Genomic DNA, 22,820 nt, shown 5'->3' with positions numbered 1-22,820 from the left:
GGGGGGGGTCTGCTCTCTTCTCGTAGCCCTAGTGGCACAAGAATATGGATTCAAAATTCCATTTTAGTGTAATCTCTTTATTAGGCCAACTCACAGATCACTTAAAAAAAAAAAGTGCAAGCTTTCGAAACCTCCAGATCTCTTCGTCGGGCAAGATGTTACGAAAAGCAGTGTTGGCAGCCTGCCGCCTGATGAAAAGATCTGGAGAACTCGAAAGCTTGTACATTTTTTAATGATCTTGGAGTTAACCTAGTAAAGGTATACGCTGTATGGACTTGAAATTGTTCTTTAAAAATTAGCAGCAGCAGCTGCTGCTTCATCATCATCTTGAGTATGTTATATGGGTGCGTTTCGGGAGGAGGACAAGGTTGTTCTATTTGTCAAATTTATGAAAGCGAAATTAGGCGTATTTCACATTCACGCTTCGCTCCTAAAAATATTTTCTCTGGAGTAATTCCCGTTGGTTTTGATGGAGTAACCTTTCAAGGAAGCATTAGGATTGCAATCTTGATTCCATTTCCACTTTAGGGATCGGCTAAATTGTATATGTGAGAGAGGTGCCTTTCCTAAGTTACCACAGGAGTCTAGCAATGGGAAGGGGGCGGGGGCGGGGAAGCGAGGCATCCTTCTGGGGCGCCCCCTTCGCCTCCCGGCTCGCAGTCGCATATCAGTTCTCGACCTGGCTAGAGGTTGCAGTCTGCACTGACGGAGCGTGGTTTCCATGTGTTCGGAACAAAGACTTGGGTGCCGTGAACTTTCCGAGCGAAGGACTCCGCAAAGCAGCCGCGAAGAGCTCTTTACTAGTTAGAGTTCAAAGCGGCTTCCCTCTAAGTTTTCTCCCAAGCTCACAACCCCCACCCAACCCGATCATTGTGAGGTAGGTTGGACTAGGAGATGGTGGATTGCCTCCAAGGCCACCCACTGGATATTTCTGAAGGGATTTAGATCTGGGTTTTTCATAGCCAAGGCCAACAATATGAAACCACTGCATTACAGTGGCTCTACACTGATTCACAGCACACACACACACACCGCCCCCCAGTCTTCATTCCGAGAGATGCTCTTAAATGGGGCTGTCTTAAGTGCTGAGTTTCCACTACTGAAAGACACTTCCTGGTTTAAATAAGAAGTGATGCTATCACTCTTTCTGTAACCTTTTGTATTTCCGGAATGCTTTCTTACGTTGGTCTCAGTCATCCTCACCATCCTGACCACGAGGGAGATTGGTCTTATTCCCATTTTACGGGCAGAATGCTCAGAGATGGAAAGATCACCATGTCAAAGAGAGACTACTAGCATCTTCCACCTCTCTCTGATCCAAATCCAACCCAGCACTCTGCAGCATGGACCACTCCGAGACTTGTAATTTGGTGTGTTTAAAGGAAAGGCTTTGCTATAGAATAGAAGTGGTGTTATCACCCCAATCAACATGTGCATAACTGGCAGGATCCATCCAAAATGAAGCACTCTTACATCCCATTGATTTTACTGGGAAAGTTAAGAGCACGCTTAAGGCTGCAAACTCTAGGAATAAAGTCCCATTGAACTTTAGGGGGCTGGCTTCTTAGAAGACAGGTATGGCACTGTAGGTCTAGAGTATCTAACCCATTAAAGTCAATGGAATGTAAACATGCTTCATTTTGGATGGATCTTGCCCAAAGTAACAAATGGAAAGGAATGCCTAAGTTGTTTTGATAGCCCTCTCCATATTACACATATTCACATCCCTATGAAAAAAGTACTGAGGTCCTGATATGGATAAAGTAGTCAAGACAAGGAGTGTGCAGCCCATGCATGTTTTCTCAGAAGCCTCCAGTGGGGCTTCTTCCTAGGGAAGTGTGCACAGAATTGCACTGTGAAATGTATTTGAAAGGCAGCTTCCCAAAGAGCCGCCAAAAAAGCAAATGTTGCAATCTGTGTAATACCATGTGTCTCCTACCTTGGAGGTGGGGCCCTCCTATGTCAATACTAGCACTTTCTTCCATGTGAGCCCGCTTAGGATCGCAGATTGACACCCTGATCCTAAAGCCCACAATGTCAATAGGTCAGTTGTTTCCAAGTCTATTGCATTTAAGATGGGGTATGAGAAAGAATTCTACATCCTTTCATTTCCAGTCCTCAGAGAGGGTTGAAACACTACAAACAGTTAGGCCAGCACCTTTCAAGACAGGCATTGGATTTGCAAGGGCATCCATGTGCAAATTTTCCAAATGTTGGATGTACCTTCAAAGCTAAGCTGCAATACAGACACACTTTTATTTTACTGCATTAAGGGCGCAATCCTATGCATGTTTAGACAGAAAAAAATCCTACACTTCCCAGTTGGCCATGCTGGGAGTAGTAGGACTTTTTTCTGTCTAAACATGCATAGGATTGCACCCTAAATGTATTTATTTATGCCATAGATGTCCACCTCTTCCCTCTGTCTTCTGACCATACAATCTCCTATTCTCCATCTTTTGAAAAGAACCAATGAAGAAAATGGTGATGGATCTGGTGATATAATTCACCTTTTGTCGACAGTGGATCACAACCCAAGTGGAGACAATGAAATGGAGCTGGGGTGGGCAGAGTGGTGGTGAACAAAGGTTCACATCCTAGTTCAGGTATATGCCTCTGGCAAGTTACTCAGCCTGGGTTGGTCAGTGATAAGACTGAAATAAACAGCAGGGGGGGAGCACTAATGTCATACATCAGACTAACACATTTATTATGGCACAAAGTTCACTTTTTCTGATCTATCAAAGAGCAACTGTTGTTAGTCTTTAAGCTGCCACAAAAGCTTTTGCTGGGGTTGGTTTTGTTTGTTTTGTAATAGCAGACTAATATAAGGCTACCCCTCTGAAAATGAATAAAAAAAAAGGTTGACTAAAGAAAGGCCTGTCCCTAAATACAAATCATTTTAAAGCTAGACTCTCAGTTCATGTATCTGGAAATATTCCATACATTTTTATTCTACCCTTCCTCCAAGTTGCTCAGGACAAGTCCTCACAGCAGCCCTGTAAGCTGTAAGGCAGAGAGAGAGAGACTGGCAAATGAATCCCTTTGATTTGAATGAAAGGAAACTCATTTCCAAGTAAGGCTGATTTAGGACCATTGAATTCGGAAAGCATTGTGCATATAGGAACACGTGCAACATCAAGTCAAACTATTTGTCCATCCAGTCCAGCATGATCTCTACTCTGACTAGCAGCAGCTGCTCCCAGCTCCACAGCCCCAGAGAGATTTCCCCCCTCACCTGCTACTTTTAAGTGGATATGCCAAGAACTTGAACTCTCATGCAAAACATGACCTTTAGCACTGAACTTTCCCCTGTGATTGGGCTGCTCCCATCTTTGGGATTAGAGTCCAAGCCTTGCTGGAATCAATGGGATTTACTGCCAGGTAAAGATTCTTAGGCTGCAATCCTATAAACACTTACCTGAGGCACAAGTCCAAGTAGACTTGTATAGGATTGTGCTGCATGGATTGTGTTGCATACTAAGGGCATAATCCTATGCATGTTTAAATAGAAAAAAGGCCTATAACTCCCAGCATCCCCCAACCAGCCAGGCTGGGAATTGCAGGACTTTTTTTTATTTAAACATGCATAGGATTATGCCCTTAATTGTTCAACCAGACACCCTGTCTAAGTTCTGCAACCTTCTTTTCATCACCTTCAGTTCAGCTTTTTTTTTTTTTTACTAATGTCAGGTTCAACCCAGCCCTCCCTCCCCCCCCCCAGTACTAATTTCCCAAAAATAGGAGCTGCTGGGTCTCAAGCCTTTGGATGTCAGTCAAACTCTTATATTTAGTATTGCATTTATATCCTGCCTTTATTCCTCTTGCAAGGAACCCAAGGCGGCTTACGTTATCCTCCTCCTCTCTGTTGTATCCTCACAACAACAACCCTGTGAGGTAGGTTGGGCTGAGAGTTTGTGACTGGCCCAAAGTCACCCAGTGAGCTTCCATGGCCGAGTGGGGACTAGAACCCGGATCTCCTGGCTCCCAGTCCATCACCCAGTCCATCACTCTCACCACTACACTACACTGGCTCTCTTCCCTAGATATCTCCCCATTGTTCACAGAGCTACTCAGTTGTGATTTAAGGCACAATCCTGTGCATGTTTGGACAGAAAAAAGTCATACAAGTCCCAGCATTCCTCAGCCAGCATGCTGGCTGGTGCATGCTGGGAGTTGTAGGACTTTTTTCTGCCTAAACCTGTATGGGATTGCACCCCAAGGCTGCAGTTCTTTTTCCATTACCTGGGGCCAAGGTCCTTTAAATTCAGTGGGACTTACTTCTGAGTAGATATGTAGAACTTATTTCTGTCTAAAGATGCATAGGATTGCACCCGGACTTCTGTTTTTTGGAGAGGAGCACTCTGCACTTGATCAGAGGTAAACTCCTTGATTGCTTCTTTCCAGGTCCCAGGGGTGCGACTCAGCACACAGAGAATGCTTTGGGTTCAAGAACTGTGAACCACACGACAAAAGCGGTGGAAGGAGGAGGGGGGGGGAAAGGCGGGTTTTTTTAAAACGGCAAACTGATTTCTACCTCAGACTAGATCCCAATGCCTTCTTCAAGCAGACGGTACTGGAAAGTTGTTTTTTTGTTTTGCTATGTGCAATCAATTGTTCGCAAGGAATAAGAGAGGTGGGGTGGGGGAGTAGGGGGTCCCGATTTATGATTTAGCTTCCTTTCAAGCCTCCCCCCCCCCCCCGCTTTCACTGGCAAGAACAAGGAAGGCGGCGCCCGGCTGGCAGTTTCACCATTTGCTCGCTTCGTGTGACAATCGCTCCGTCCGTCCCAGCTCCAACATCTGGTCAAAATCACACTCCTTCAGGTACCTGCTTAAGCTCCACGTTTACACACACACATCACACCCAAAGCCAGCAGTGGAATCTTTTCTCTTTCCCTCCCCTTTAAAAAAAAGTGCAGCTAGGCACTATATTCGCAGAAAAGAGAAGTTGGGAGCAAAGGGTAAAATCCGAAGTAAGTCCTACTTAGACTAGACTCACTGAAATGAATGGGACTGAAGTTAGTCATGACTAACAAGTCCCATTTATTTCAACGGGTCTACTCTAAGTAGGACTTACGTTGGATTTTACCCAAGTCGGCCTTGCCCTGCAGTCGTATGCACACTTAGCTGAGAATAAGCCCGAGTAAACTCAGTGGGACTTACTTCTGAGTAGCCATGCCAAAGACCGCAGGCTAAAGCTCCAACCCTCTTCCTGCAGTTATTTGAAAGCAAGTCCCACTGCAATCGGTGTCGGGCATATTTTGAGTAAACATGCCTAGGATTGGGGTGCGTGCTTACATGGGAGTAAGCCCTGTTCAACGTACTGCGACTTACTTCCGAGTAAACACACATAGGCAGACTGTAAAGGTTGCAGCCAATGTTAGTCTGACTTCGAGTAGACGCATTGCAATGAATGGGTCTTAGGTTAGACTAGCGCTGGATACAACCCTAAGGCTGCAATCCTAGGCACAGTTACTGGGAAGTAAGTCCCAGTTGAAGGAGTTACTTACTTCCGAGTAAGCACGCATAGGAGTCGGCCGTACAAGTCTAAGAAAGTGGCGCTCACCCACACCTCTTCGAAATTTGTAACCATCCACTTTCTTTGGTTGGGAGTAAATTGCAAAGAAATCCCCGAGAATGAAATCCGCGAGACTTCCTTTTGGGTAGAGAGTCGGATCTGCCGGCGTCACTCCGGATGATGCTTTCGCTGCCGGCAGCAATTCGAAACGAGCGAATTCTCCAGCTCCCTCCCCCGCCTGAACGGATTTTCTGTGGCGAGGGGCGGGGGGGGGGGGAGCTGGTGGGAAAGTACGGGAGGCTTACAAATGGAAGTCTGGACCCCATGTGTAAAATTCCGTGGATTCATTATTGCGCAACGTATCGTCTGGAAGCACCCACCAGTTGTCACTCCTATGTACTGCAGACTGTAATCTGGTGGGTTCCAAGGAGACCTAGAAGGCACTCCGCCACATGTCTCCGGTTGTATTCAATGCGGTGTCCTTATTCCCAGCCAGGCAAGTCGGTATAGGATCGCAGCCTTACTTCCCAAGTAAGGGAAAGCATCAGGGCCAAAACCTGGTACCCACCCCTACTGCCAATCCTGCCAGGAAGCTGAAAAACCACTTAGTGAGGAAAGAAAAAGCCGACCACCAGAAGCCACGCTGAGCTTCCGAAAAAAGCCCCAAACGATTTCCTCCTAGTTAAGAGCAGCAGCTTGGGCACGAACGTCAAATCTCGCTTGTTCTTTTGAGGGTTTTCAAAGGGCACGACTTTTCGATTCCTTCAACTTTTATCCAGAAAGTGTTAGTCCAGGAGTGGGAAACCTGGTGCCCTTCAGACGTCTTGGACTACAGCCCCAGCCAGCATGGCCAATGGGAGTTGTAGTCCAAAACAGCGGGGGCGCGGGTCCTTTCACAACAAAGACATCTTTTAAATAAATAAATAGAAATATTTAAATAAATACATAAACATAAAGCAAAGAGCCTTGTGGCACCTTAAAGGCCAACTTTCGCCGTTTTGCGGACTTTCATCAGATGCCCTAACAACGTTGGCGGTTCCACGAAAGCTTCTGTCACCATAAGTCTGCCTATCTATGCATATCTGTTAGGTGGCAATCGTATACCCACTTACCTGGGAGTAAGCAATAAGACTTACTTCTGAGTAAACATCTAAAGGAGTGTGCTGTTAGTCTTTAAGCTGCCACAAGACACCTTTCTTTGTTAATATTTGCACGCCCCCTTTCAGATCCTGTTGTTAAAAACAAAAACAAACCAACAAAAAACCCTACTATCTATGTCTATCATAGCGGATTTCATACACCGCTGCAGCAAACACATGCAGACACCTCAGCATCCTCATAAACAAGGAGCCACGTTGGCCATTAAAACAGAGGTAATAGAATAGGAGCTGGATTAGGATCAACCAAGGTTCAGTGTGCCAGCTTTCCAGTTATTCAGAACGCTTAATCAAGCTGGATGTTTGGATTTAAAAAAAAAAACGGGGGTGAGGGGAGATGTTTCATACTCAAAGAAAATCTCTCTCTACTTTGTTGTTTGTTAATTAAAAACCAGCTTGTGGAAGAGATGAGCATAAGAGGCACACCACATTCTGAACCTTGGTTGACCCTAACAGAGAGCTTTTCGCATTGTCGCTATTTGAATTTCGTTAGCTGTAGGTTAGGAGATGGCATTTTCTAAGTTAAACTGCAATCCTATATTCACTCCCTAGAAGTAAGCCCCATTAAATTCAGTGGGACTTCTAAGTAGACATGGATAGGATTGCACTTTTAAGAGCAACTGGGTGGTTTCTCTGGGCTTTTAAAACCTCACAACCAACTTCAGGGATTTTAGCAGATGATTAATACATCAGATTAATGTCCAGAGTGATTAATTTCCAGAGGAATAGCCATGTTAGTCTGTTGCAGCCAAAGCAACAAAGAGTCCTGTGGCACCTGAAAGACTGGCCAATTTATTACAGCAGAAGCTTTCCTGGAGTGGACTGTAGTCCATGAAAGCTTCAGCCATAATAAATTGGTTCGTCTTTAAAGTGCCACAAGACTCGTTGTTTAGATTAAGTCTGCAATTCCATTTACTTGGGAATAAATCCCATTGAAGTCAATGGGCCTTACTTCGGAGCAGACATATAGAGGACTGCACTGTAACAGGTTAAATAAACTTGGATATATTGACCGTTAACGAAGATGGAAAAAATCTTTGAACGAAATAAAATCATTGTGTTTTTTAAAAATAAAATAAAATTATCCCCAATTCTAAACACATTCACGGAGAAGGCGTGAGATTTATGTCTAAGTAAATGGATTCAAGGACTGGGATCAAATGCATTGCCTAGATTCTTTTTAACCATCTGTTTTAAGTATGCGTTCATAGGAGAGGGTCTGATTAAAAAATAAGATTAATACATTAATCTGGGCATCCGAATTATTAACTGGGAACGATTTTTGGTGGTGGTTCCGTAATTAAAATGACCGCCTTTTGGACGTCTTTTCAAACAAATCTTGATTATTCCCACTGGGTACCAGCAGCAACCCTTTCCGGGTTCATATCACGTGTTTGGCCCTTTCTAAAGTGGAAACAGGGTTTGCTGTTTAGGTAGGGGGGCGCTTCTTGTGCGAGTGATTTTAACCTGCTCCACCTTGAAGTGACCTGCCAAATGCACTTTCTTATTTTATAGACATCTGGGAATTCCATACATGCCTTAAACGCCAATTACACACCTTCTTCAAAGGACACGTGCTTTGATTTGCCAAGAACATTTAAGTCGACCGAAGACTGAAAGTCCTGCAAGAGGAGAAGGGAAAGAAATTTCAATACATATATATATATATATATATATATATATATATTTCCACACACACACACACACACACACACGGAATGCTGTGCAATGTTCACTGACTGGAGAAGAGGCGGGAAATGATTTTGTTGATTACTGAATGAATCGAACCGGTTTGGGATCGAAACACTTTTTAATTCTCCAGGTCTGCTACTCAAGGTTGCTGTGGTCTCACGTCAAGTTCTTTCTTCCGTATTGTTTAAAGAATGGTGCAGAAAATAGACTAACAATGCAATCATATGTATGCCTACTTGAAAATAAGTCCCATGGCGCTCGATGGGACGTACCTCCCGATAAACGTATGTAGGCTTGTAGCATAAGGCTGCATTCCTACACACACCCTGGAGTAGACACGCACAGGATTGAGCTGTAAGGCTATGCAAACCTGTTGACACGTACTCTGGAATAAGTACCGTTAAACATAATGAGATGCAGGTTATGTTCCAAGTGCAAATGAAAGAGCTAATTAGAAGTCAAGATAATAAAATAAAATAAAATAATATGATGAATGCAACGATCAGGCCCTAGTCACAGTCCGAATGGATGCTTAGGAGGCGAAGGGTCGCGGCGAATGGGGTTGTTGGTAAGGACACGCACCTGGCACTCAACGCAGATCTCCCTCGGTGACTTTGTGGGATTTTCCGGCCAAGTATAATTTTGCCAAGATCGTCCTCCACCTGATTCTGGTCTGACCATTCAACTGGCACACCGAGCCTAAATGGGTTTCAGTGGAGCCTACGTCTTCCAGGGAAGAGTGTGCCTGTGTTGGGGAGGACTTAAGAGATCCGTTGAAAAGCACCTGCTTTGTTTACAGAAGGTTCCGGTGCAACCCATGGCGTCCCAGCCAAGCACGGGTGGTGGTGGTCGGAGTTGGGCAGTGCCCTCCTCCTCCTAATTCGGAGCACACCGTGTACCCGACCACGATGATATTAGTTCCATCAGCTCCTTATTCAACACACATCTGCAGGAGTAGCCAGAATAAATAGCTCCAGTTTGTAAGACTCAACTGCACCCTTACATCATGCACCTCCATGGTCTGCTTCGGTATAGGGTATATTTCATGTTTGGGTAGGATGTTCTGTGCAGGTTAAAACTCAAAAGTTAAACCTCTGTCAAACACATCGTAATAATCATCTTTACTTGGAAAGGTGGTTACACTGAGTGCAGCGGAACCTGCATCTTAAAGCATACATTGCTTCGAAATATCATGTCTCCTTGGACTTCCCCTGCTGCGATCCTCAGATCATGATCCTCCGCAGGACTGCTCCTTCAGGACAATCCTAACACTTCAGTCCTAGACATATCTACTCAGAAGTAAGCCTTGAGTTCGATGAGAGACAAGTGAGTATAGGATTGCAGCCTAAGTATGTTTACCTAAAAGTAAATGCCAATGAATTCAGTGGGATTTACTCTCCAGTAAGAGGTATATATTTTTGCAGCCTAAGGTCCTATTGCTCAGTTTCCTGGGAGTAATCCCATTGAATACAGCGGGGGTTACTTCTGAGTTAACATGGATAGGATTACGGTAGAAATGAGTTACGTGCGGGTTCTCAACTTTTCTACATCAGGGTTATATCTTTAATGGCTTGGGCTTGGCTGGTTTACATACAACGTATGTAGGCTACGTTGCATGCCGGCTATCTCTCAGCTCCTAATTACATTTTTCTCGGGCTAGCAGCACGTTGATTTCATTAGTGGATTCTAAACCCACCCACTTACTCGGAATAGAACGTCGATTTATAGTTGCAGCCTATGCATATTTAATCAGAAGTAACCGCCATAGAGTTCAAAGGGACTTGGTCCCAGGTAAGCGTCTTTAGGCTTGCAGCCTTGCTGAACGTCTTTCCAAACAAGGCTGCGATCCATTGTTCCCTTACCCCAGTGGAAGTCCTATTGGAATGAATGGGGCACCTTTCCCGTGCGTTTGAGTTTTAGTCGACGCCAGCGTGTTTAAGACTGCAGTCCTCTGCGCGCTTACTTGGGAAAACTTCCCACTGAAATCAGTGGGACTTACTCCAGAGTAAAGACGCATAGGATCGCGCCGCAAAATGCCCTTTCCCTATTGCTCACCTCAGACGCCTCGATTGTCCCAGTCCTCCTGAGGAGGTACCTAAGGCTCCGATAAATACAACCCCCCCCCCCATCCCTCCAACCTGTTTCCTCCAATTTTCGTCGGATTCTGGTTGGATTTCCGTCGCACGTTTACTGTTGTTCCCCGTACGTTTGAGTTTGTTTTTCACCCTAAAAAAATACAGATGCAGGGAAAACCGCCTGACATCATGAGAGCGGGGGACAAGCGCTCACTTTGAAGGATTCCTGGGCAGGACTTCAAGTGAAATCGTATGCCTGAGAAGAATTTGATACTGGACTAGAGAAAATAACTAGGTCGGCGTTTGCCAAACCGTGGAATGTGCAAGAAAGCTCGGCGGGCTCGCACGAGGGCCAGGTTCCAAGACGGGTTTGCTGCTGCTTGCTGCAGCAGCGCGCGCGCCACCGCCATCTCCTGAGTCAGGAGAAGGAGGCGAACCTCCCCGGGAGGAAGGCCCTCTCGTCGCCTTTGAAGCCGAGGGACGAAAGCCGTCCCAGGGGCCTTTGCGCAAACAAGAACTAAACCAGCACACCAGCGCGTCCCAGCAGGCATTGTTCTCTCCGGCCAGGTTTCGAGCTGGTCCTCCCCAAGCCCTCTCGCCTGTCACCCGGACCCGTTTCGCAAGGCCATAATAACCATGGCAACCAAACATGCCCGTCTTTCTTGCCGCTGGGGAAGTGGAGCAGTGGTGACGCGCGGAACGGACGAAGCCTCTCTGCTGGCGCGTTTTTGAAGCCAGAAACTCTTCCTGGCTCTTCCGAAGGCAGAGCTCGCTCTCCGCCGCCGGCTTGCAGCCACTTTCTCAATGCCCCGAGGACAAGAGCCCCACGCCCCGTTCCAAGGGGCGCACTTTTATAGTCCTTTGCTCTAATTTAGGCATGGTGACTACCCCGCCCAGTCCCCCAAAGCAGGGGGAAACCTAGTGCCATCCAGAGGCCTAGGATTACAACTCCCAGCATCCCTAACCATCGACCAGGTTGGTTCGGGCTGATGGTGGTTGTAGTCCAAAACAGCTGGAGGGCACCAGTGTCAGCTGGATTTCTGAAGCAGGACCCCCCACTCCCAACAGCAATGGTATACCCCCCACAGGAACTATAACAACCAGTCCCACTGGACAGGAAACCTGGACAGCTGTATTCCCCATAGCTTGGTTCTTTCTTCATGCCAAAAAGGGCTTTGGTTTTGGCTAACAAGGTAAGATTCGAGATTGAATAGAGGGAGAGAAAATAGTCGATCCTCCTGCTTTACAATGCCATCCTATACTGGTCTACTTAGACGTAAGTATAAGTGAGTTCAATGAGAGTAAGTGGATATAGGATTGCAGCCCTAGCTAGAGAATTATAGTTTGCATTCTCAGCCATGCCAATAAAATCGAAGGACTTTGAGTAATGCAAGTTTCGGCCCACTGAGAGCGCCCAATGGATTTTTGCCTGGAAGTAAATCTCACTGGTGATCTGCACTCCCTTTCCACCTACATATGTGAGGAATTACAGCGTATCTATCGCATTTCAGCAGCCGACCTTAAGGCTGCATTTGTAAACAAACTTACTTGGAAATCAATGGCTCTTACTGCCGAGTAAACACTGTTAAGCTGGGACTGTAAGGCTGAAATTCTGTGGGTGTTAACTTGGCATCCACATTGAAATCAGTGGGGCTTATTATACGACTGCAATGATTTAGGATCGAGGTGCAAACGCATACAGTGCATGCCCACTCATAAGTAAGCCCCATTGCGTTCAATAGGGCTTACTTTCAGGTAAGTGTGCATAGGATTGCAATGTTACAGTGCAATTCTAGGCACGTCTCGTCAGAAGGAAGTCCCGCTGTGTTCGGCAGGGCGTACCCACTAATAAGTATGTTTAGGATCGCAGCCCTAAATGGCAATCCTTAACAATGTTTACTTGGAAGGAAACCTCGCTGAAAATTAATGAGACGTGCAGACGTAAACGGGTTGTATCGCATATCAGTCCCACTTAGAGTAGACCCATTGAAATGCATGGGCTTTAAGTTAGTTATGATGAGTAGCTTTCGTCCCGGTCATTTCAATGGGTTTAATCTAAGTAGGACTGGCACTCGATATAACCTTGTGGATGTTGGTTCAGAAGCAAATCCCACTGGACTGAAGAGGGCTTAATCCCAAGGAAGGGTGCGCAGGATTACAGCGCTACATCTCTCGCCCTAGGCAGGCTCACTTAGGAGTAAACCCTACTGGGCTGAAGGGGATTTCCTCCTTGCAAACCCTTGCAGCCGAAGGAATCAGACCGAGCCGATTCATCTCGGACTACTTGAATGAATTCGAATTAAGAGTTGTGGTCGGATGGCGGACTGGGAGGGTGAGAGTTATAACAAAGCCGTGATCCAGAGACCTGGAAACCAACTTCCTCACAATCTGTGCGGCTCCCCCCCCCCCCCCCGGACAATACAAGAAAGAGAGAGCGACAGACAAATATGGTTTTGCCTCCTACCTTTTCAATTGCACAGAGAATGTGCTCTTGTTTGGGGGCTCTGGGGGAGATCTAGCTGACATCCCGGCGGGAAGCTTTCGACATCTGCCATCTTACGCCCTTTGATCTTGGGAAATCCAGTCGGTTCCAAAGCATCGTCTCTCTCGGCGGCACTGCAGTGGCATCTTCTTTCTTTCTGACGCGGGGACCACCGCAAACCTCAATCCACTTTTCAATGTCCTGGCTAATCTCCTTTAATATAAACAAACTCTGCAGGCTATATATATATATAGCAAAATACTGTCACTAGCATGCTCCAAGTCTACCGGATCTTGAAAGCCATAAAGACGCTTAAGTCAGCAAGAGATGTTAGACGGTGAATATGGGACAAGGTAAACCAGGTAGACAGGAAAGTCAAGCCAACCTGGGGTAATCAAACACGGCTTATCTGGAAGAAATACACCATGGATATTGATCCTACACAGTGTCGTTGCTAGCTTTGAAGAAACGAGAGGTCCTCCCCCCCTCCCCCGCTTGGGACCTCGCAAATTCTCTGGGCGATTTGAATTCAAGTCCATCGCGGATGGGCGGATAAAGATCTCAAGGTCCACTCGTGGTGGTGGTGAGCTCGCTCAGATAGAAACCCGCCGGAGATAGGCGACAGAAGTGTGGCTTTGATGCTGCAGCTGGATCCTTAGACTCTGTGAGCCGGATTAATGCACACTGACGTGCAGCCCGTTCTTATGCATGCGTTGTTTACCCGGAAGACCCCGTGGACCTGCAAGTAAGCGCGCACACAGGATTGCAGCCTTTGGCTTGCGCTACCTTTCCATGGGAACTGTTTCTCCCTGGTACTTACTTCCACGGAACGAGCGCATTCCTGCTCCGTGATTAATCAGTGGAGTTTGCCCTCGACTCCAGCAAAGAAGAAGGATCGCACCCTTTTGTCTTTATGGTAAATCGGATTGAATCCGGGTGTACTTCGGCTTATATACATTTGGGATCGGGTGTGTCCCTCAGACATCTGTAAAAGGGATAAGGAATACTCGTTGTGCTGTTGTGTGAAACAACAACATAAAAACTGATCAAATGTTTTAGCAGTAAAATATGAGGACTTGGTCCTTCCTACTAATGAAAAATAACCACACACACAGTCACAAGCTTTTACTCTCGAGATAATAAGTTTGAACAACTGGGATGCTGCTACGAAGCTGGGCACAATCCTTGGAAGTAAGTTCACTGGAAATGGACGGGATTTACTTTGCAAGCCATGTGTTAAGGCTGTGAGTGTATGTGACCGCTTTTCATTTATTGACATTCGTCATTATTGGTCTGAACGACAGCAACAAAAACTATCTTTGGGGCCACTTTCCAGTCTTGCCTTTAGGCTGCAGTCCTATGTACTCACTTACCTAGGAGTAAGCCCCACTGAATTCAATCGGACTTATTTCAGAGTATAGATATGTTCAGGATTGCACTATAAGGCTGTTGGTTATTGTTCGGCAACCCAAACATTCTGAAAGTTACAAAACTGACAATGATCTCCCGTTGACTTTGAAACCCAGCGTGCCGATCCCAGCACGTATGCAAGGATAAAACCTACTAGACTCTGTTCCTTTCGAGTAAATCTGATTTGAAGGCAGAGATGAAAACTTTCATTCCTCACTTATTTGTTTAGAGAAACAAAACTTTCTATATCTGCTTTATAGATGGGCCTTAACACCGCCCCCCCCCCCCAATATAGACCCTAGTGTTAAACATTGATATCTGCCTTGAGATAGCAAGAGGCGCAGCGGTGTGGAAATCACATCCAGACTGAAGAATGGCCATTAATTTAAATCGGAGGATTAAAAACAAAAACCATTTCACCACCTCTACCATTAAAAAGAATACTGTGCATTTGACCATTTTGATTGAAAGACGGAGAGAATCTGAAGTCCGACAAACCCCCAAAGAGAATCATAAAGCTGTCTCGATAATTAACACTCCTGTGTCTGTCAGTAGCTAGTTTATTTGCGTTTTTCTCTTGTTTGTTTATCTTTCTCCCCCCTCCGACCCTGGCCCTCAACTCTCCTGGGTAACTTCAGATCTACCAGATCGAGGATTATTTACCTTGAGTTTCAAGCCTGTTTTCCTCCATACAGACCAAACTTTAAAATTCTTTAACATTTCAATTTATTTATTGCAGGAAAAAATATACAATGATATTTACAAAACAATCATAAAAATAGGAATGCATTTAGACACCGGATCTATTTGCATTTTAACATGGGTCATCAATAAATAAATAAAATGTTTCATTTTCTCTCCACCCCCCCTCCATTTTTCAGGAAGAATTATTTAAAAAAATGAGAGGAACCGGATAGGCTTGCGTATAAGAGTTTGAACCAATAATATTTTGCTACCCTAAACACTTTTTAAAATAGATTTTCTTTTCTCACCAGTTCTGAACTGGGTATTTCGGATTTAGTTGACATTAGATCTGTTCAAAAATGAAGGGTGGGGGGAGTCCACAGTAACGTATTTCCTTTCATGAGTGGCTCATGGGAATGCATGCATGCAAGAACAACAACAAAAAAAATAGGAAGTAAGGGGGAAAAAAGTTAAATTCCAACATTCTTCGTCAAAATAGAAAAATAAAAATAAACCGGTTCAGATTTCTATCAGAATGCAGAGATGTCTGGCAGGCTATTCAGCCTTTTCTCTGGATCCGCCGCCTCACCGTCCGAGGGGCCCCTGGGTCTCTCGCCTCAAATGTTCTCCCCACGCCCTGCTCTTTGCAACATTAGCCAAGAACGCTTCTAAATTTCCAAGAAAATCCTTGGCGTTATATTGTCTTAGGGAAAAAGTGTGTGGGGAGGGGGGGGCGAATCCAAGTGCAGAGTCTCTAGATTGTCCATTTTCTCTCTTCCTTTGGGAACAATGTCATCTGTAAAAACCCAGAGAGAGAAAGGAGGAGGAAACCGTTACTGGAAAGAGAATATTAAATATATTATAAGAGAAAGAGAGAGAAGCAATGATAATAAAAAAAAGGAATCGCTTCTTTTCGCAACACTGGACAATGCTTGATTCAAGGCGGCGCTAAACAAGGTGCTTGCCTGTATATGTACTCTGTATGTGTGCTGGGGGAGGGGGGATTAAAGGACAAAGGAAGGAGGGGGAGGGGGAGGGGAAAGTTGGCAAGGCATGAAATTAGGAAACGCGCCAAGGGAAGTGTCACGGATATCTAGGCGAATCTAGTATACGGGGGACACATTATCCCCCCGGAGCTTAAGCATAGCTACTTGGGAAGCAGGTCCCACTGGATTTCAGGGTAACTTACTTCTAAGAAAGCCTCCAAGCACGCTACAGCATCCCCTGACAGATGGCCCTTCAGCCTCTGCTGAAATACTTCTGGGGAAGAAGGAGAACCAACCCACAGAGGTCATCTGTTCCACAGCTGCACAGCTCTCACTGTTACGAGAGTCTTGCGGGAAGCCAACTGCACTCAAACCCAGCCTGTTAAGGGGTGGGGTGGGTGGGGTGGATCGGGTCCTACAGCCACCATAATCCGTGTTCTAAGCGAGTTTTCCCATTGGCTGCCTATGCGCGGTACGCAAAGAGAATGGAGACAGAACGACACTCAAGACGCGGTTGCTTCGCTTTGTGTTGCTGCACGCTCGGGAGCCGCCAACTTTCTCTTCCGGTGCACGCCTAACCCGCGACGACAGAGGCGAGCACAGCCGAAGGAACGAGAGCATCCCTGGCCTGGGGACCTCACTCCCTGCCCATCTGGCCAGAGGCGGAAGGAGAGCGGCGTCCAGCCAGCTCCGTCTGCCAGTCGCACTTCTGTTGCGGCGGCCTCTCTCAGCGCGCTCCAACTGCGCGATCCCAGCGACAACTAAGCTCCTAACCTCCATTAAGGCCTCTCTCTCCCTCTCTCTCTCTCTCTCTCTCGGACATGGAAAGCTCTGATGGCGACCCTCACAGCCCTTCTAGTTCTGTAGTATACTGTATACCCAATGCAATTCGAAGAAGTTACTGAAGAAACACACACACCACGCAACAGTGGTATAAGTATGGCTTAATGCTTTGATCCCGATCAGGTTTACTCGGAAGTAAGCCCAGGGTGACTTCAAAGTAGAGCTTCTGTGGGTGGGAGCTCAGGCTGCCTGGGGGAGGACAGGATTGCATCCGATGTGAGTCCTACTTAAAGTAGACCCATTGAAATGAATGGCCTTTACGTTAGATTAACGTTGGATACAACCCACGGTCTTTTTTCCCTAGTGGTCCCATGCACGTTTCAGTCCTGCTGAATAAATGGGATTCAGAGGAAGCCGAAGCTGTGCATGTTTGTTCGGAAATGTCTCAGTGTATTCACAGTAGGGTTGATTCTTACGGAAGTGTGCATAAGACTGGAGCCCGGCGCTGCCTACTGTTTTGTAGGCAGCTTAGATGGGGCTGACTTCCGAGTAAAGTTGCACAGGATTGGGCTTGCGGGCCTTTCTTCTCTTTCTCTCTGGACCAAGCTTTTCACACCACCCTCAACACCTTTCCCGCAAACTGTGGCTGCACAAATTCTGAGGAATGCGCTTCCAGTCCACGTGATTGCCCTCATTGCATCCGGACTTGATTCAAAGTACACGTTAGGCTGCAAGTCAGGAGACTTATAACACAACCATATACATATTGGGTTGGATCCCGATTTAATCATATTTGGTTAAGGCTAGTCATATTAATTGGGTTCCATTGATTTCAATGGTCTACTCTAAGCACATGATTAAATCTGGATCCAATCAATTTACTCTGGAGTAAGTCATAGGCCTTCCTCCCTAATATTGCAGTTTAAAGTCAAGAAAACTGAAATGCTCTCCTAACAACCCATACCCTACTCCTTGAGCAATCCATTTTACTTATCATCTTCTTTTAATTAAGAATCCCAATGTATTATCCTGGAGCCTTACAAGGCAGATAATCCTGTCTGTGCTCAGAAGAACTGGACTCCACGGGTAAGGATCCAACCAAGTAACATTAAAAATCAACGGGACTTCATTTTGTTCCAAGTAAACAGTTCTGCAGCCTGATCCCAAGGATGTTTACCTGGAGGAAAGTTCCACTTTCAGTAGGGCTTTCTCCCAGGGAAGTGTGCAAAGGATCACAGCATTAGGATGGAATTGAAACTGTACTGAGGAAGAATGCTGGCCTGTCCGTGCCACCACTACAGGTTTAGGCTGCAGTGTGATGCGAGTACTTGGGAGTAACCGCCATCAAACACGTGCGACTTACTCCCAAGTGAACATACACAGGATTGGGCTGTTTACTTGGCAACAAAATCTCACTGAATTCTGTGCAACTTACTCACTAGTGTATACAGCAACAGCCAACAGTAAAACACATTACCGGACAGTGATTGTGAGGTTTTCATTATGTTCCTTAAAAACAGAGTGGGCGGGATTGGGAAGGGGTATAAGTCCCTAACAATGCAATGCTAGACATGTCTACTCAGAAGTAAATCCCATTGCATTCAGTGCGACCTACTCCCATGTCGGTGGGTATAGGATTGCAATCTAAAGAAGCATTTGCTTGAATCACCGCTCAGCCTACCGACCCTAGTAGGCCAGGAGTAGTTTGATTGGTTAGACTTGAAGAATTATGTCCAAGTAGCCTAGGAATCCTAGCAAATAAATCATTCCTCCTGCTGTTGCAACCTCCATCAAACCTTTGGCAAGCCTATCCCACGGGAATCCATGAGATTTTTCTCGCGAGGGGGGTGGTGGTGCGGGGAGAGAGAAATGTGGACTATTTAGGCTCTCCGACTAACAACTGTTCTCTGCTTTAAATCCGCTGTTGCCTTGGGAAGGAGTACCATGGAAATCAACGGGACTTTCCGAGTGGGCGCATTTGGGAAGTCCACAAGATTTCGGTGGGATTTAAGATTAAACTTCCGTAATTCCACAGCAAAACTTCGGGGAACATGCTTTTAAGTAGATGCTTTTAGGAGGCATGTTACTGGCTGGCTTTACTGTGAGCAGCGATACGAAAACCATCGCCAAAGTCAAGAGGGTCCTTCCATAGGAAAACGTGTTCTCTGTGTGTCTCTCTCTCTGTGACTGTGTGTGTATACACGCGCGCGAGCGAGCGAGCGAGCGCGCGCACGCACACACACGCGGAAATCCTGTCTTCCTTCCTAAGAATGGGTCGATTTCGTTCATGAATGTTGCTCCCCAGGTTGTCCTCTTTCAGAGGGAAGCTCTGCTTTCTTCCCAAAGTGGAGGGGACTCATTTCCAAATAAACGTGGACTAAGTGTTTACATTTTGGATGGCAAATCTGGTGAGACTGTGGAAGGAGGGGGGCTTATTAGGTTGTGGGTGAGGGGCTTTAACGGTTGCATTGGAAAGCCTCCCCACCCCCGTTTTCAACCTAATGTCCTTCTAAGGCGACAATCCAAGGAGACCCGTTAAAGTCAATATAAAACTTTGGAATGGGAGAAAGAGGGCGCAGCAGGCAAGGCTGGGAGGGACGTGCGTCTAGGTGGGGAGGGAGGTGAGTGTGCAGCTGGGGTGACATTCAAAATATGACACTTCTAAAACCCAGGAGACCTTCCTCAAGAGCCGGCTGGCTTCTACAGGCCTCTCCTGGCTTCCCCTGACGACCCTCAGAATCCATTCCTTTGCAACCGAGCAAGCAGGTCTCAGATGGGCAACTCGGGTCCCGAGCGTGCTTCCTTGGAGGTAAGACTTCCATCCTTGGGAGATGGAGGAGGGGCAGGAGATGTTACTGGCCATTCGACTCTCTCCCCCCGCCCCCAAATCCTCAAGAAGAAACGAGTCCGCTCTGGAGTCCAGAGGGACTTTCTCAGGAGGAAGTGGGAAGTTAAGTAGGCGCCAGAGTGGCTGGCGATCCTAAACCTCTCATCAGTTCGAGGGGATCCCTAGAGGCCTTCTCTCTTCCCGCCCGCTGTAGGAAAGAGGATCGCAGCAGGGATCCAGCATGCTGGGCTGCGCGCTTCCTTAACTATCATCTTCCAACAGGCAAGTGCTCTAGTAGTCCCTGGGGTCTGCCAGAGTGGACGCTCCCGGGATACACCCTCAGTGCCCTGGCAAGGGTCGCTCTACAGAGGGAGACGGGAGAGCTTCCTCTCGAGTAACGGTCCTCCTAGAGGCCTCTAGGCAGAAGTTCCCAACGGAACTTTGACTTTCATGCGAAGGCGAACGTTGGGAAGGCCGAGCTCCTGGGCAGGCTTCCTTCGCCATCAAGGGGAGACGCATCGCGAAGAGACTGGGGAGTTAGAAGCATAGAAGTTCGAGGCGGCCTCCTGGCGAGTCGGGAGCCTCCATCGGGCCTGCTACGGAGGCCGAGCGTGGCTTCGGGCCTCTGCTGACTCCTCCGCGGCCCCCCCCCCCACCGTCCTCCGCCTCCCCGTGTGCCTTCCCCCCTTACCTAGGTCTCCTCCGGCCGGGCCGGGCGACGCGGGACGCTAGTGGGAGGCGGACATGGACCAGGCGCCCTCCATGCGCCAGACGGAGAAGGCGTAGCTGAGGCGCTCGTGGGCCACATAGCTGCAGCTGGCCATCTTGGAGTCGAGCTCGTCGCTCTGCAGGACCTGGTAGAGAAAGTCGATGTAGCGGGCGGCCAGTTTGAGCGTCTGGATCTTGCTCAGCTTGTCCGACGGCAGCGTCGGGATGATCTTGCGCAGCGCCGCGAAGGCTTCGTTCAGCGACTGCGTGCGCTGCCGCTCGCGGACGTTGGCCATCACCCGCTGTGTCTGGAGTTCCTCGTACGACTGCGGGCTGCCCCCGCCGCTGCTGCTGCCGCCGCCGCCTCCCCCGCTGCCCCCGCCTCCGCCGGATTTCTTTCCCCGCTTGCCCTGCGCCGGGCTGCACGGCTCCTCCGCCGAGCCGATCCCCGCGCCGGCTCCTCCTCCGGCCCCGGCGGCGCTCCTGCGGCTCGATCGCCTCTTGCGTCCCCCTCGCTTACCGCCGCCCTGAAGCTGCTGCTGCTGCCGGTCGGGCTCCTCCTCGCTGTTGCTCAGGCTGTCGTCGGCGGGCGAGACTGGAGAGTTCGACTCGTCCTGCTGCATCATCTCGGGGGCCAACCCGAAGCGCACCGAGCGGCCCTTTTGAGGGGCGAGGGAGCGGGGGAGGGGGGAGATGCCTAGCCAGCCAGCTCCCCCTGGCTGGGTCCTTGGCCTGCCACAGAGAAGGAGGAGGACCAGGGGGTGGGGTGGGGTGGACCTCAATTGGCTGGGTGGGTGGAGGCCATCGGGAGCCCCAAAAGAGAGAGGGAGACGACGACAGAGGAGGAGGAGGAAATCTCTCTGGCGATGTCAGCTTCCCTCCCGATGGCTCCGTGGAGCTGGCTGGGAGTTGGGCGAAAGTTGCAGTCTGGGACGCTCTTATAGCTCCTGCTGGCGGAACGTTTGGGGGCAGCGGTGTCATTGGCCTGACGTGGAGAGGAGGGACTTTGCCGAGGTTTAGACGAAAGTTTCCGCTTCCCCCTCCCCTCCCCATTAGACCGTTAGCCAGTGATCTAATGGAGCCCCCTTCCCAAATCCTCCGGTTCCTCTCATCTGATGTAGGAGTTATAAGACACCACCACCATCCTTTTAAAAAGAGGGGCTGAGTGGGGCGAGTGCGTGGGGGTGTTGCTAGAGAATCCCGGTTCTCTCTCGCGGTCTCCTGAGATCCGCAAAGCTTTTCCTTCCGAGGCTACGATCTGAAGCACGCTTCCACGGAAGCCAGTTTCGCTCCGATCAATAGAAATGACTCCCCATCCCACTCTATCCCCCCTAACCCTGTTTACTTGGAACCATTGATCTCATTAGGGTCTACTTCCGAGTCTTACACACGCACACGCACACAGAGAGCAAGTAGATTTCGAGATGAGATCGCTGACATCGTTTGCCTGTGAGTTCCAGAGGACATTGGTTTCCAGTCAATACTTTTGGGATCCAGCTGTGACGCAGGGATATCCCTCCCCCCCCACCCCCACCCCAGTTCAGACAAAGCCACTGGAGAGTCCCGTTCTCCTCCAGCCCGCCAGCCTTGGAAAACTCCGGGCTGCGATCCTAACGAGGCTCACTTCCGGAAGCGAAGCCCCGGGAAATCGACGCGCGGCTGGCTTCCGAGTAGAGATGGTCGGAAGGCTCGGGCTGCAGATAACTCACTCATCGATGCCAATTTGGACCGAGTCTCAACAAGAGCTCTCCGGCTTAGCATCTCCTCAGTGTAACTAGCGTGCGTGAACTGGCTGACAGGGTGGGTGGAAGCGAATCGTCGCACGGATATCAAGAGAACTTCTGATTTCCATGTCTGTTCCGTGGGAGGTTCCAGGCACACGCTTGCACCCCGATACCCCGGCTTCGGTGCGGGGGCGTGGAGCTGAGTTGTGGCCACCGGCGACTGGACCATCCTCTGTTGCTCAGGCTGCCGCACATGGATGGCTGAGCCCAGCCGCTGCAGCAGGAGCGCCAGGCACTGAATCGCTTGGCCTCCTCGCCCGCCGCTTTCCTGGTTGCAGCTTCAAAGAGGAGAGGAAGGGACCTTAACAGCCGGACTGGATGGGCCCCCTCCCCTCGCTCAGGCCTCCCTCAGCACCTCTGTGCCCGCTCCCAAGCGCCATCACCTCCCGCCTGCCCAAGCACATCATCCACTCGTTCCTTGGGCGCTGGGTCAGTGGCAGCGTGATGTCAGGTGTGCGGGGGAGGGGGGTGTCGGGTGGAAGAAGCAGTTATGCCAGTAATGTGGATCGGCTCTGAAACCAGCCCTCTTCCGTGGCTGCTGCAGCCTCAGTTCCTGTCAAGGAAGTGCCACTGGGGCTGTTGAGGATAAGGCAGTTAGCTAATTTTCAGCAGGGAGGCATAGCTCCACGGGAGGATCAAATGGAAAAATAAATTTTAAAATCCCCCTGCCCGTCCCAGTGCAAATAAAATCCCGGGAAGTACTGCCTGCCTT

At 48.3% G+C, this 22,820-nt stretch overlaps 1 protein-coding gene across 1 annotated transcript; it reads right to left on the bottom strand.

Moving 5' to 3' along the window:
* Positions 1 to 15,051: 15,051 nt before the first annotated feature.
* TWIST1 (twist family bHLH transcription factor 1) lies at positions 15,052 to 21,305 on the bottom strand. Its single transcript, XM_084858625.1, has 2 exons — positions 20,308 to 21,305; positions 15,052 to 15,816 (listed from the first exon to the last, which is right to left on the bottom strand). Exon 1 carries the CDS (start codon positions 20,948 to 20,950, stop codon positions 20,345 to 20,347), a length of 606 nt encoding a protein of 201 aa, XP_084714751.1. The 5' UTR covers positions 20,951 to 21,305; the 3' UTR covers positions 15,052 to 15,816; positions 20,308 to 20,344.
* Positions 21,306 to 22,820: the final 1,515 nt, after the last annotated feature.

The sequence above is a fragment of the Heloderma suspectum genome, chromosome 5 (assembly GCF_057233095.1).
Source record: "Heloderma suspectum isolate Gila_16-S chromosome 5, 16-S_ref, whole genome shotgun sequence".
Classification (NCBI taxonomy): domain Eukaryota; kingdom Metazoa; phylum Chordata; class Lepidosauria; order Squamata; family Helodermatidae; genus Heloderma; species Heloderma suspectum.
Note: the sequence above shows the minus strand (reverse complement) of the source record. Positions and strands in the feature narration are given on the sequence as shown.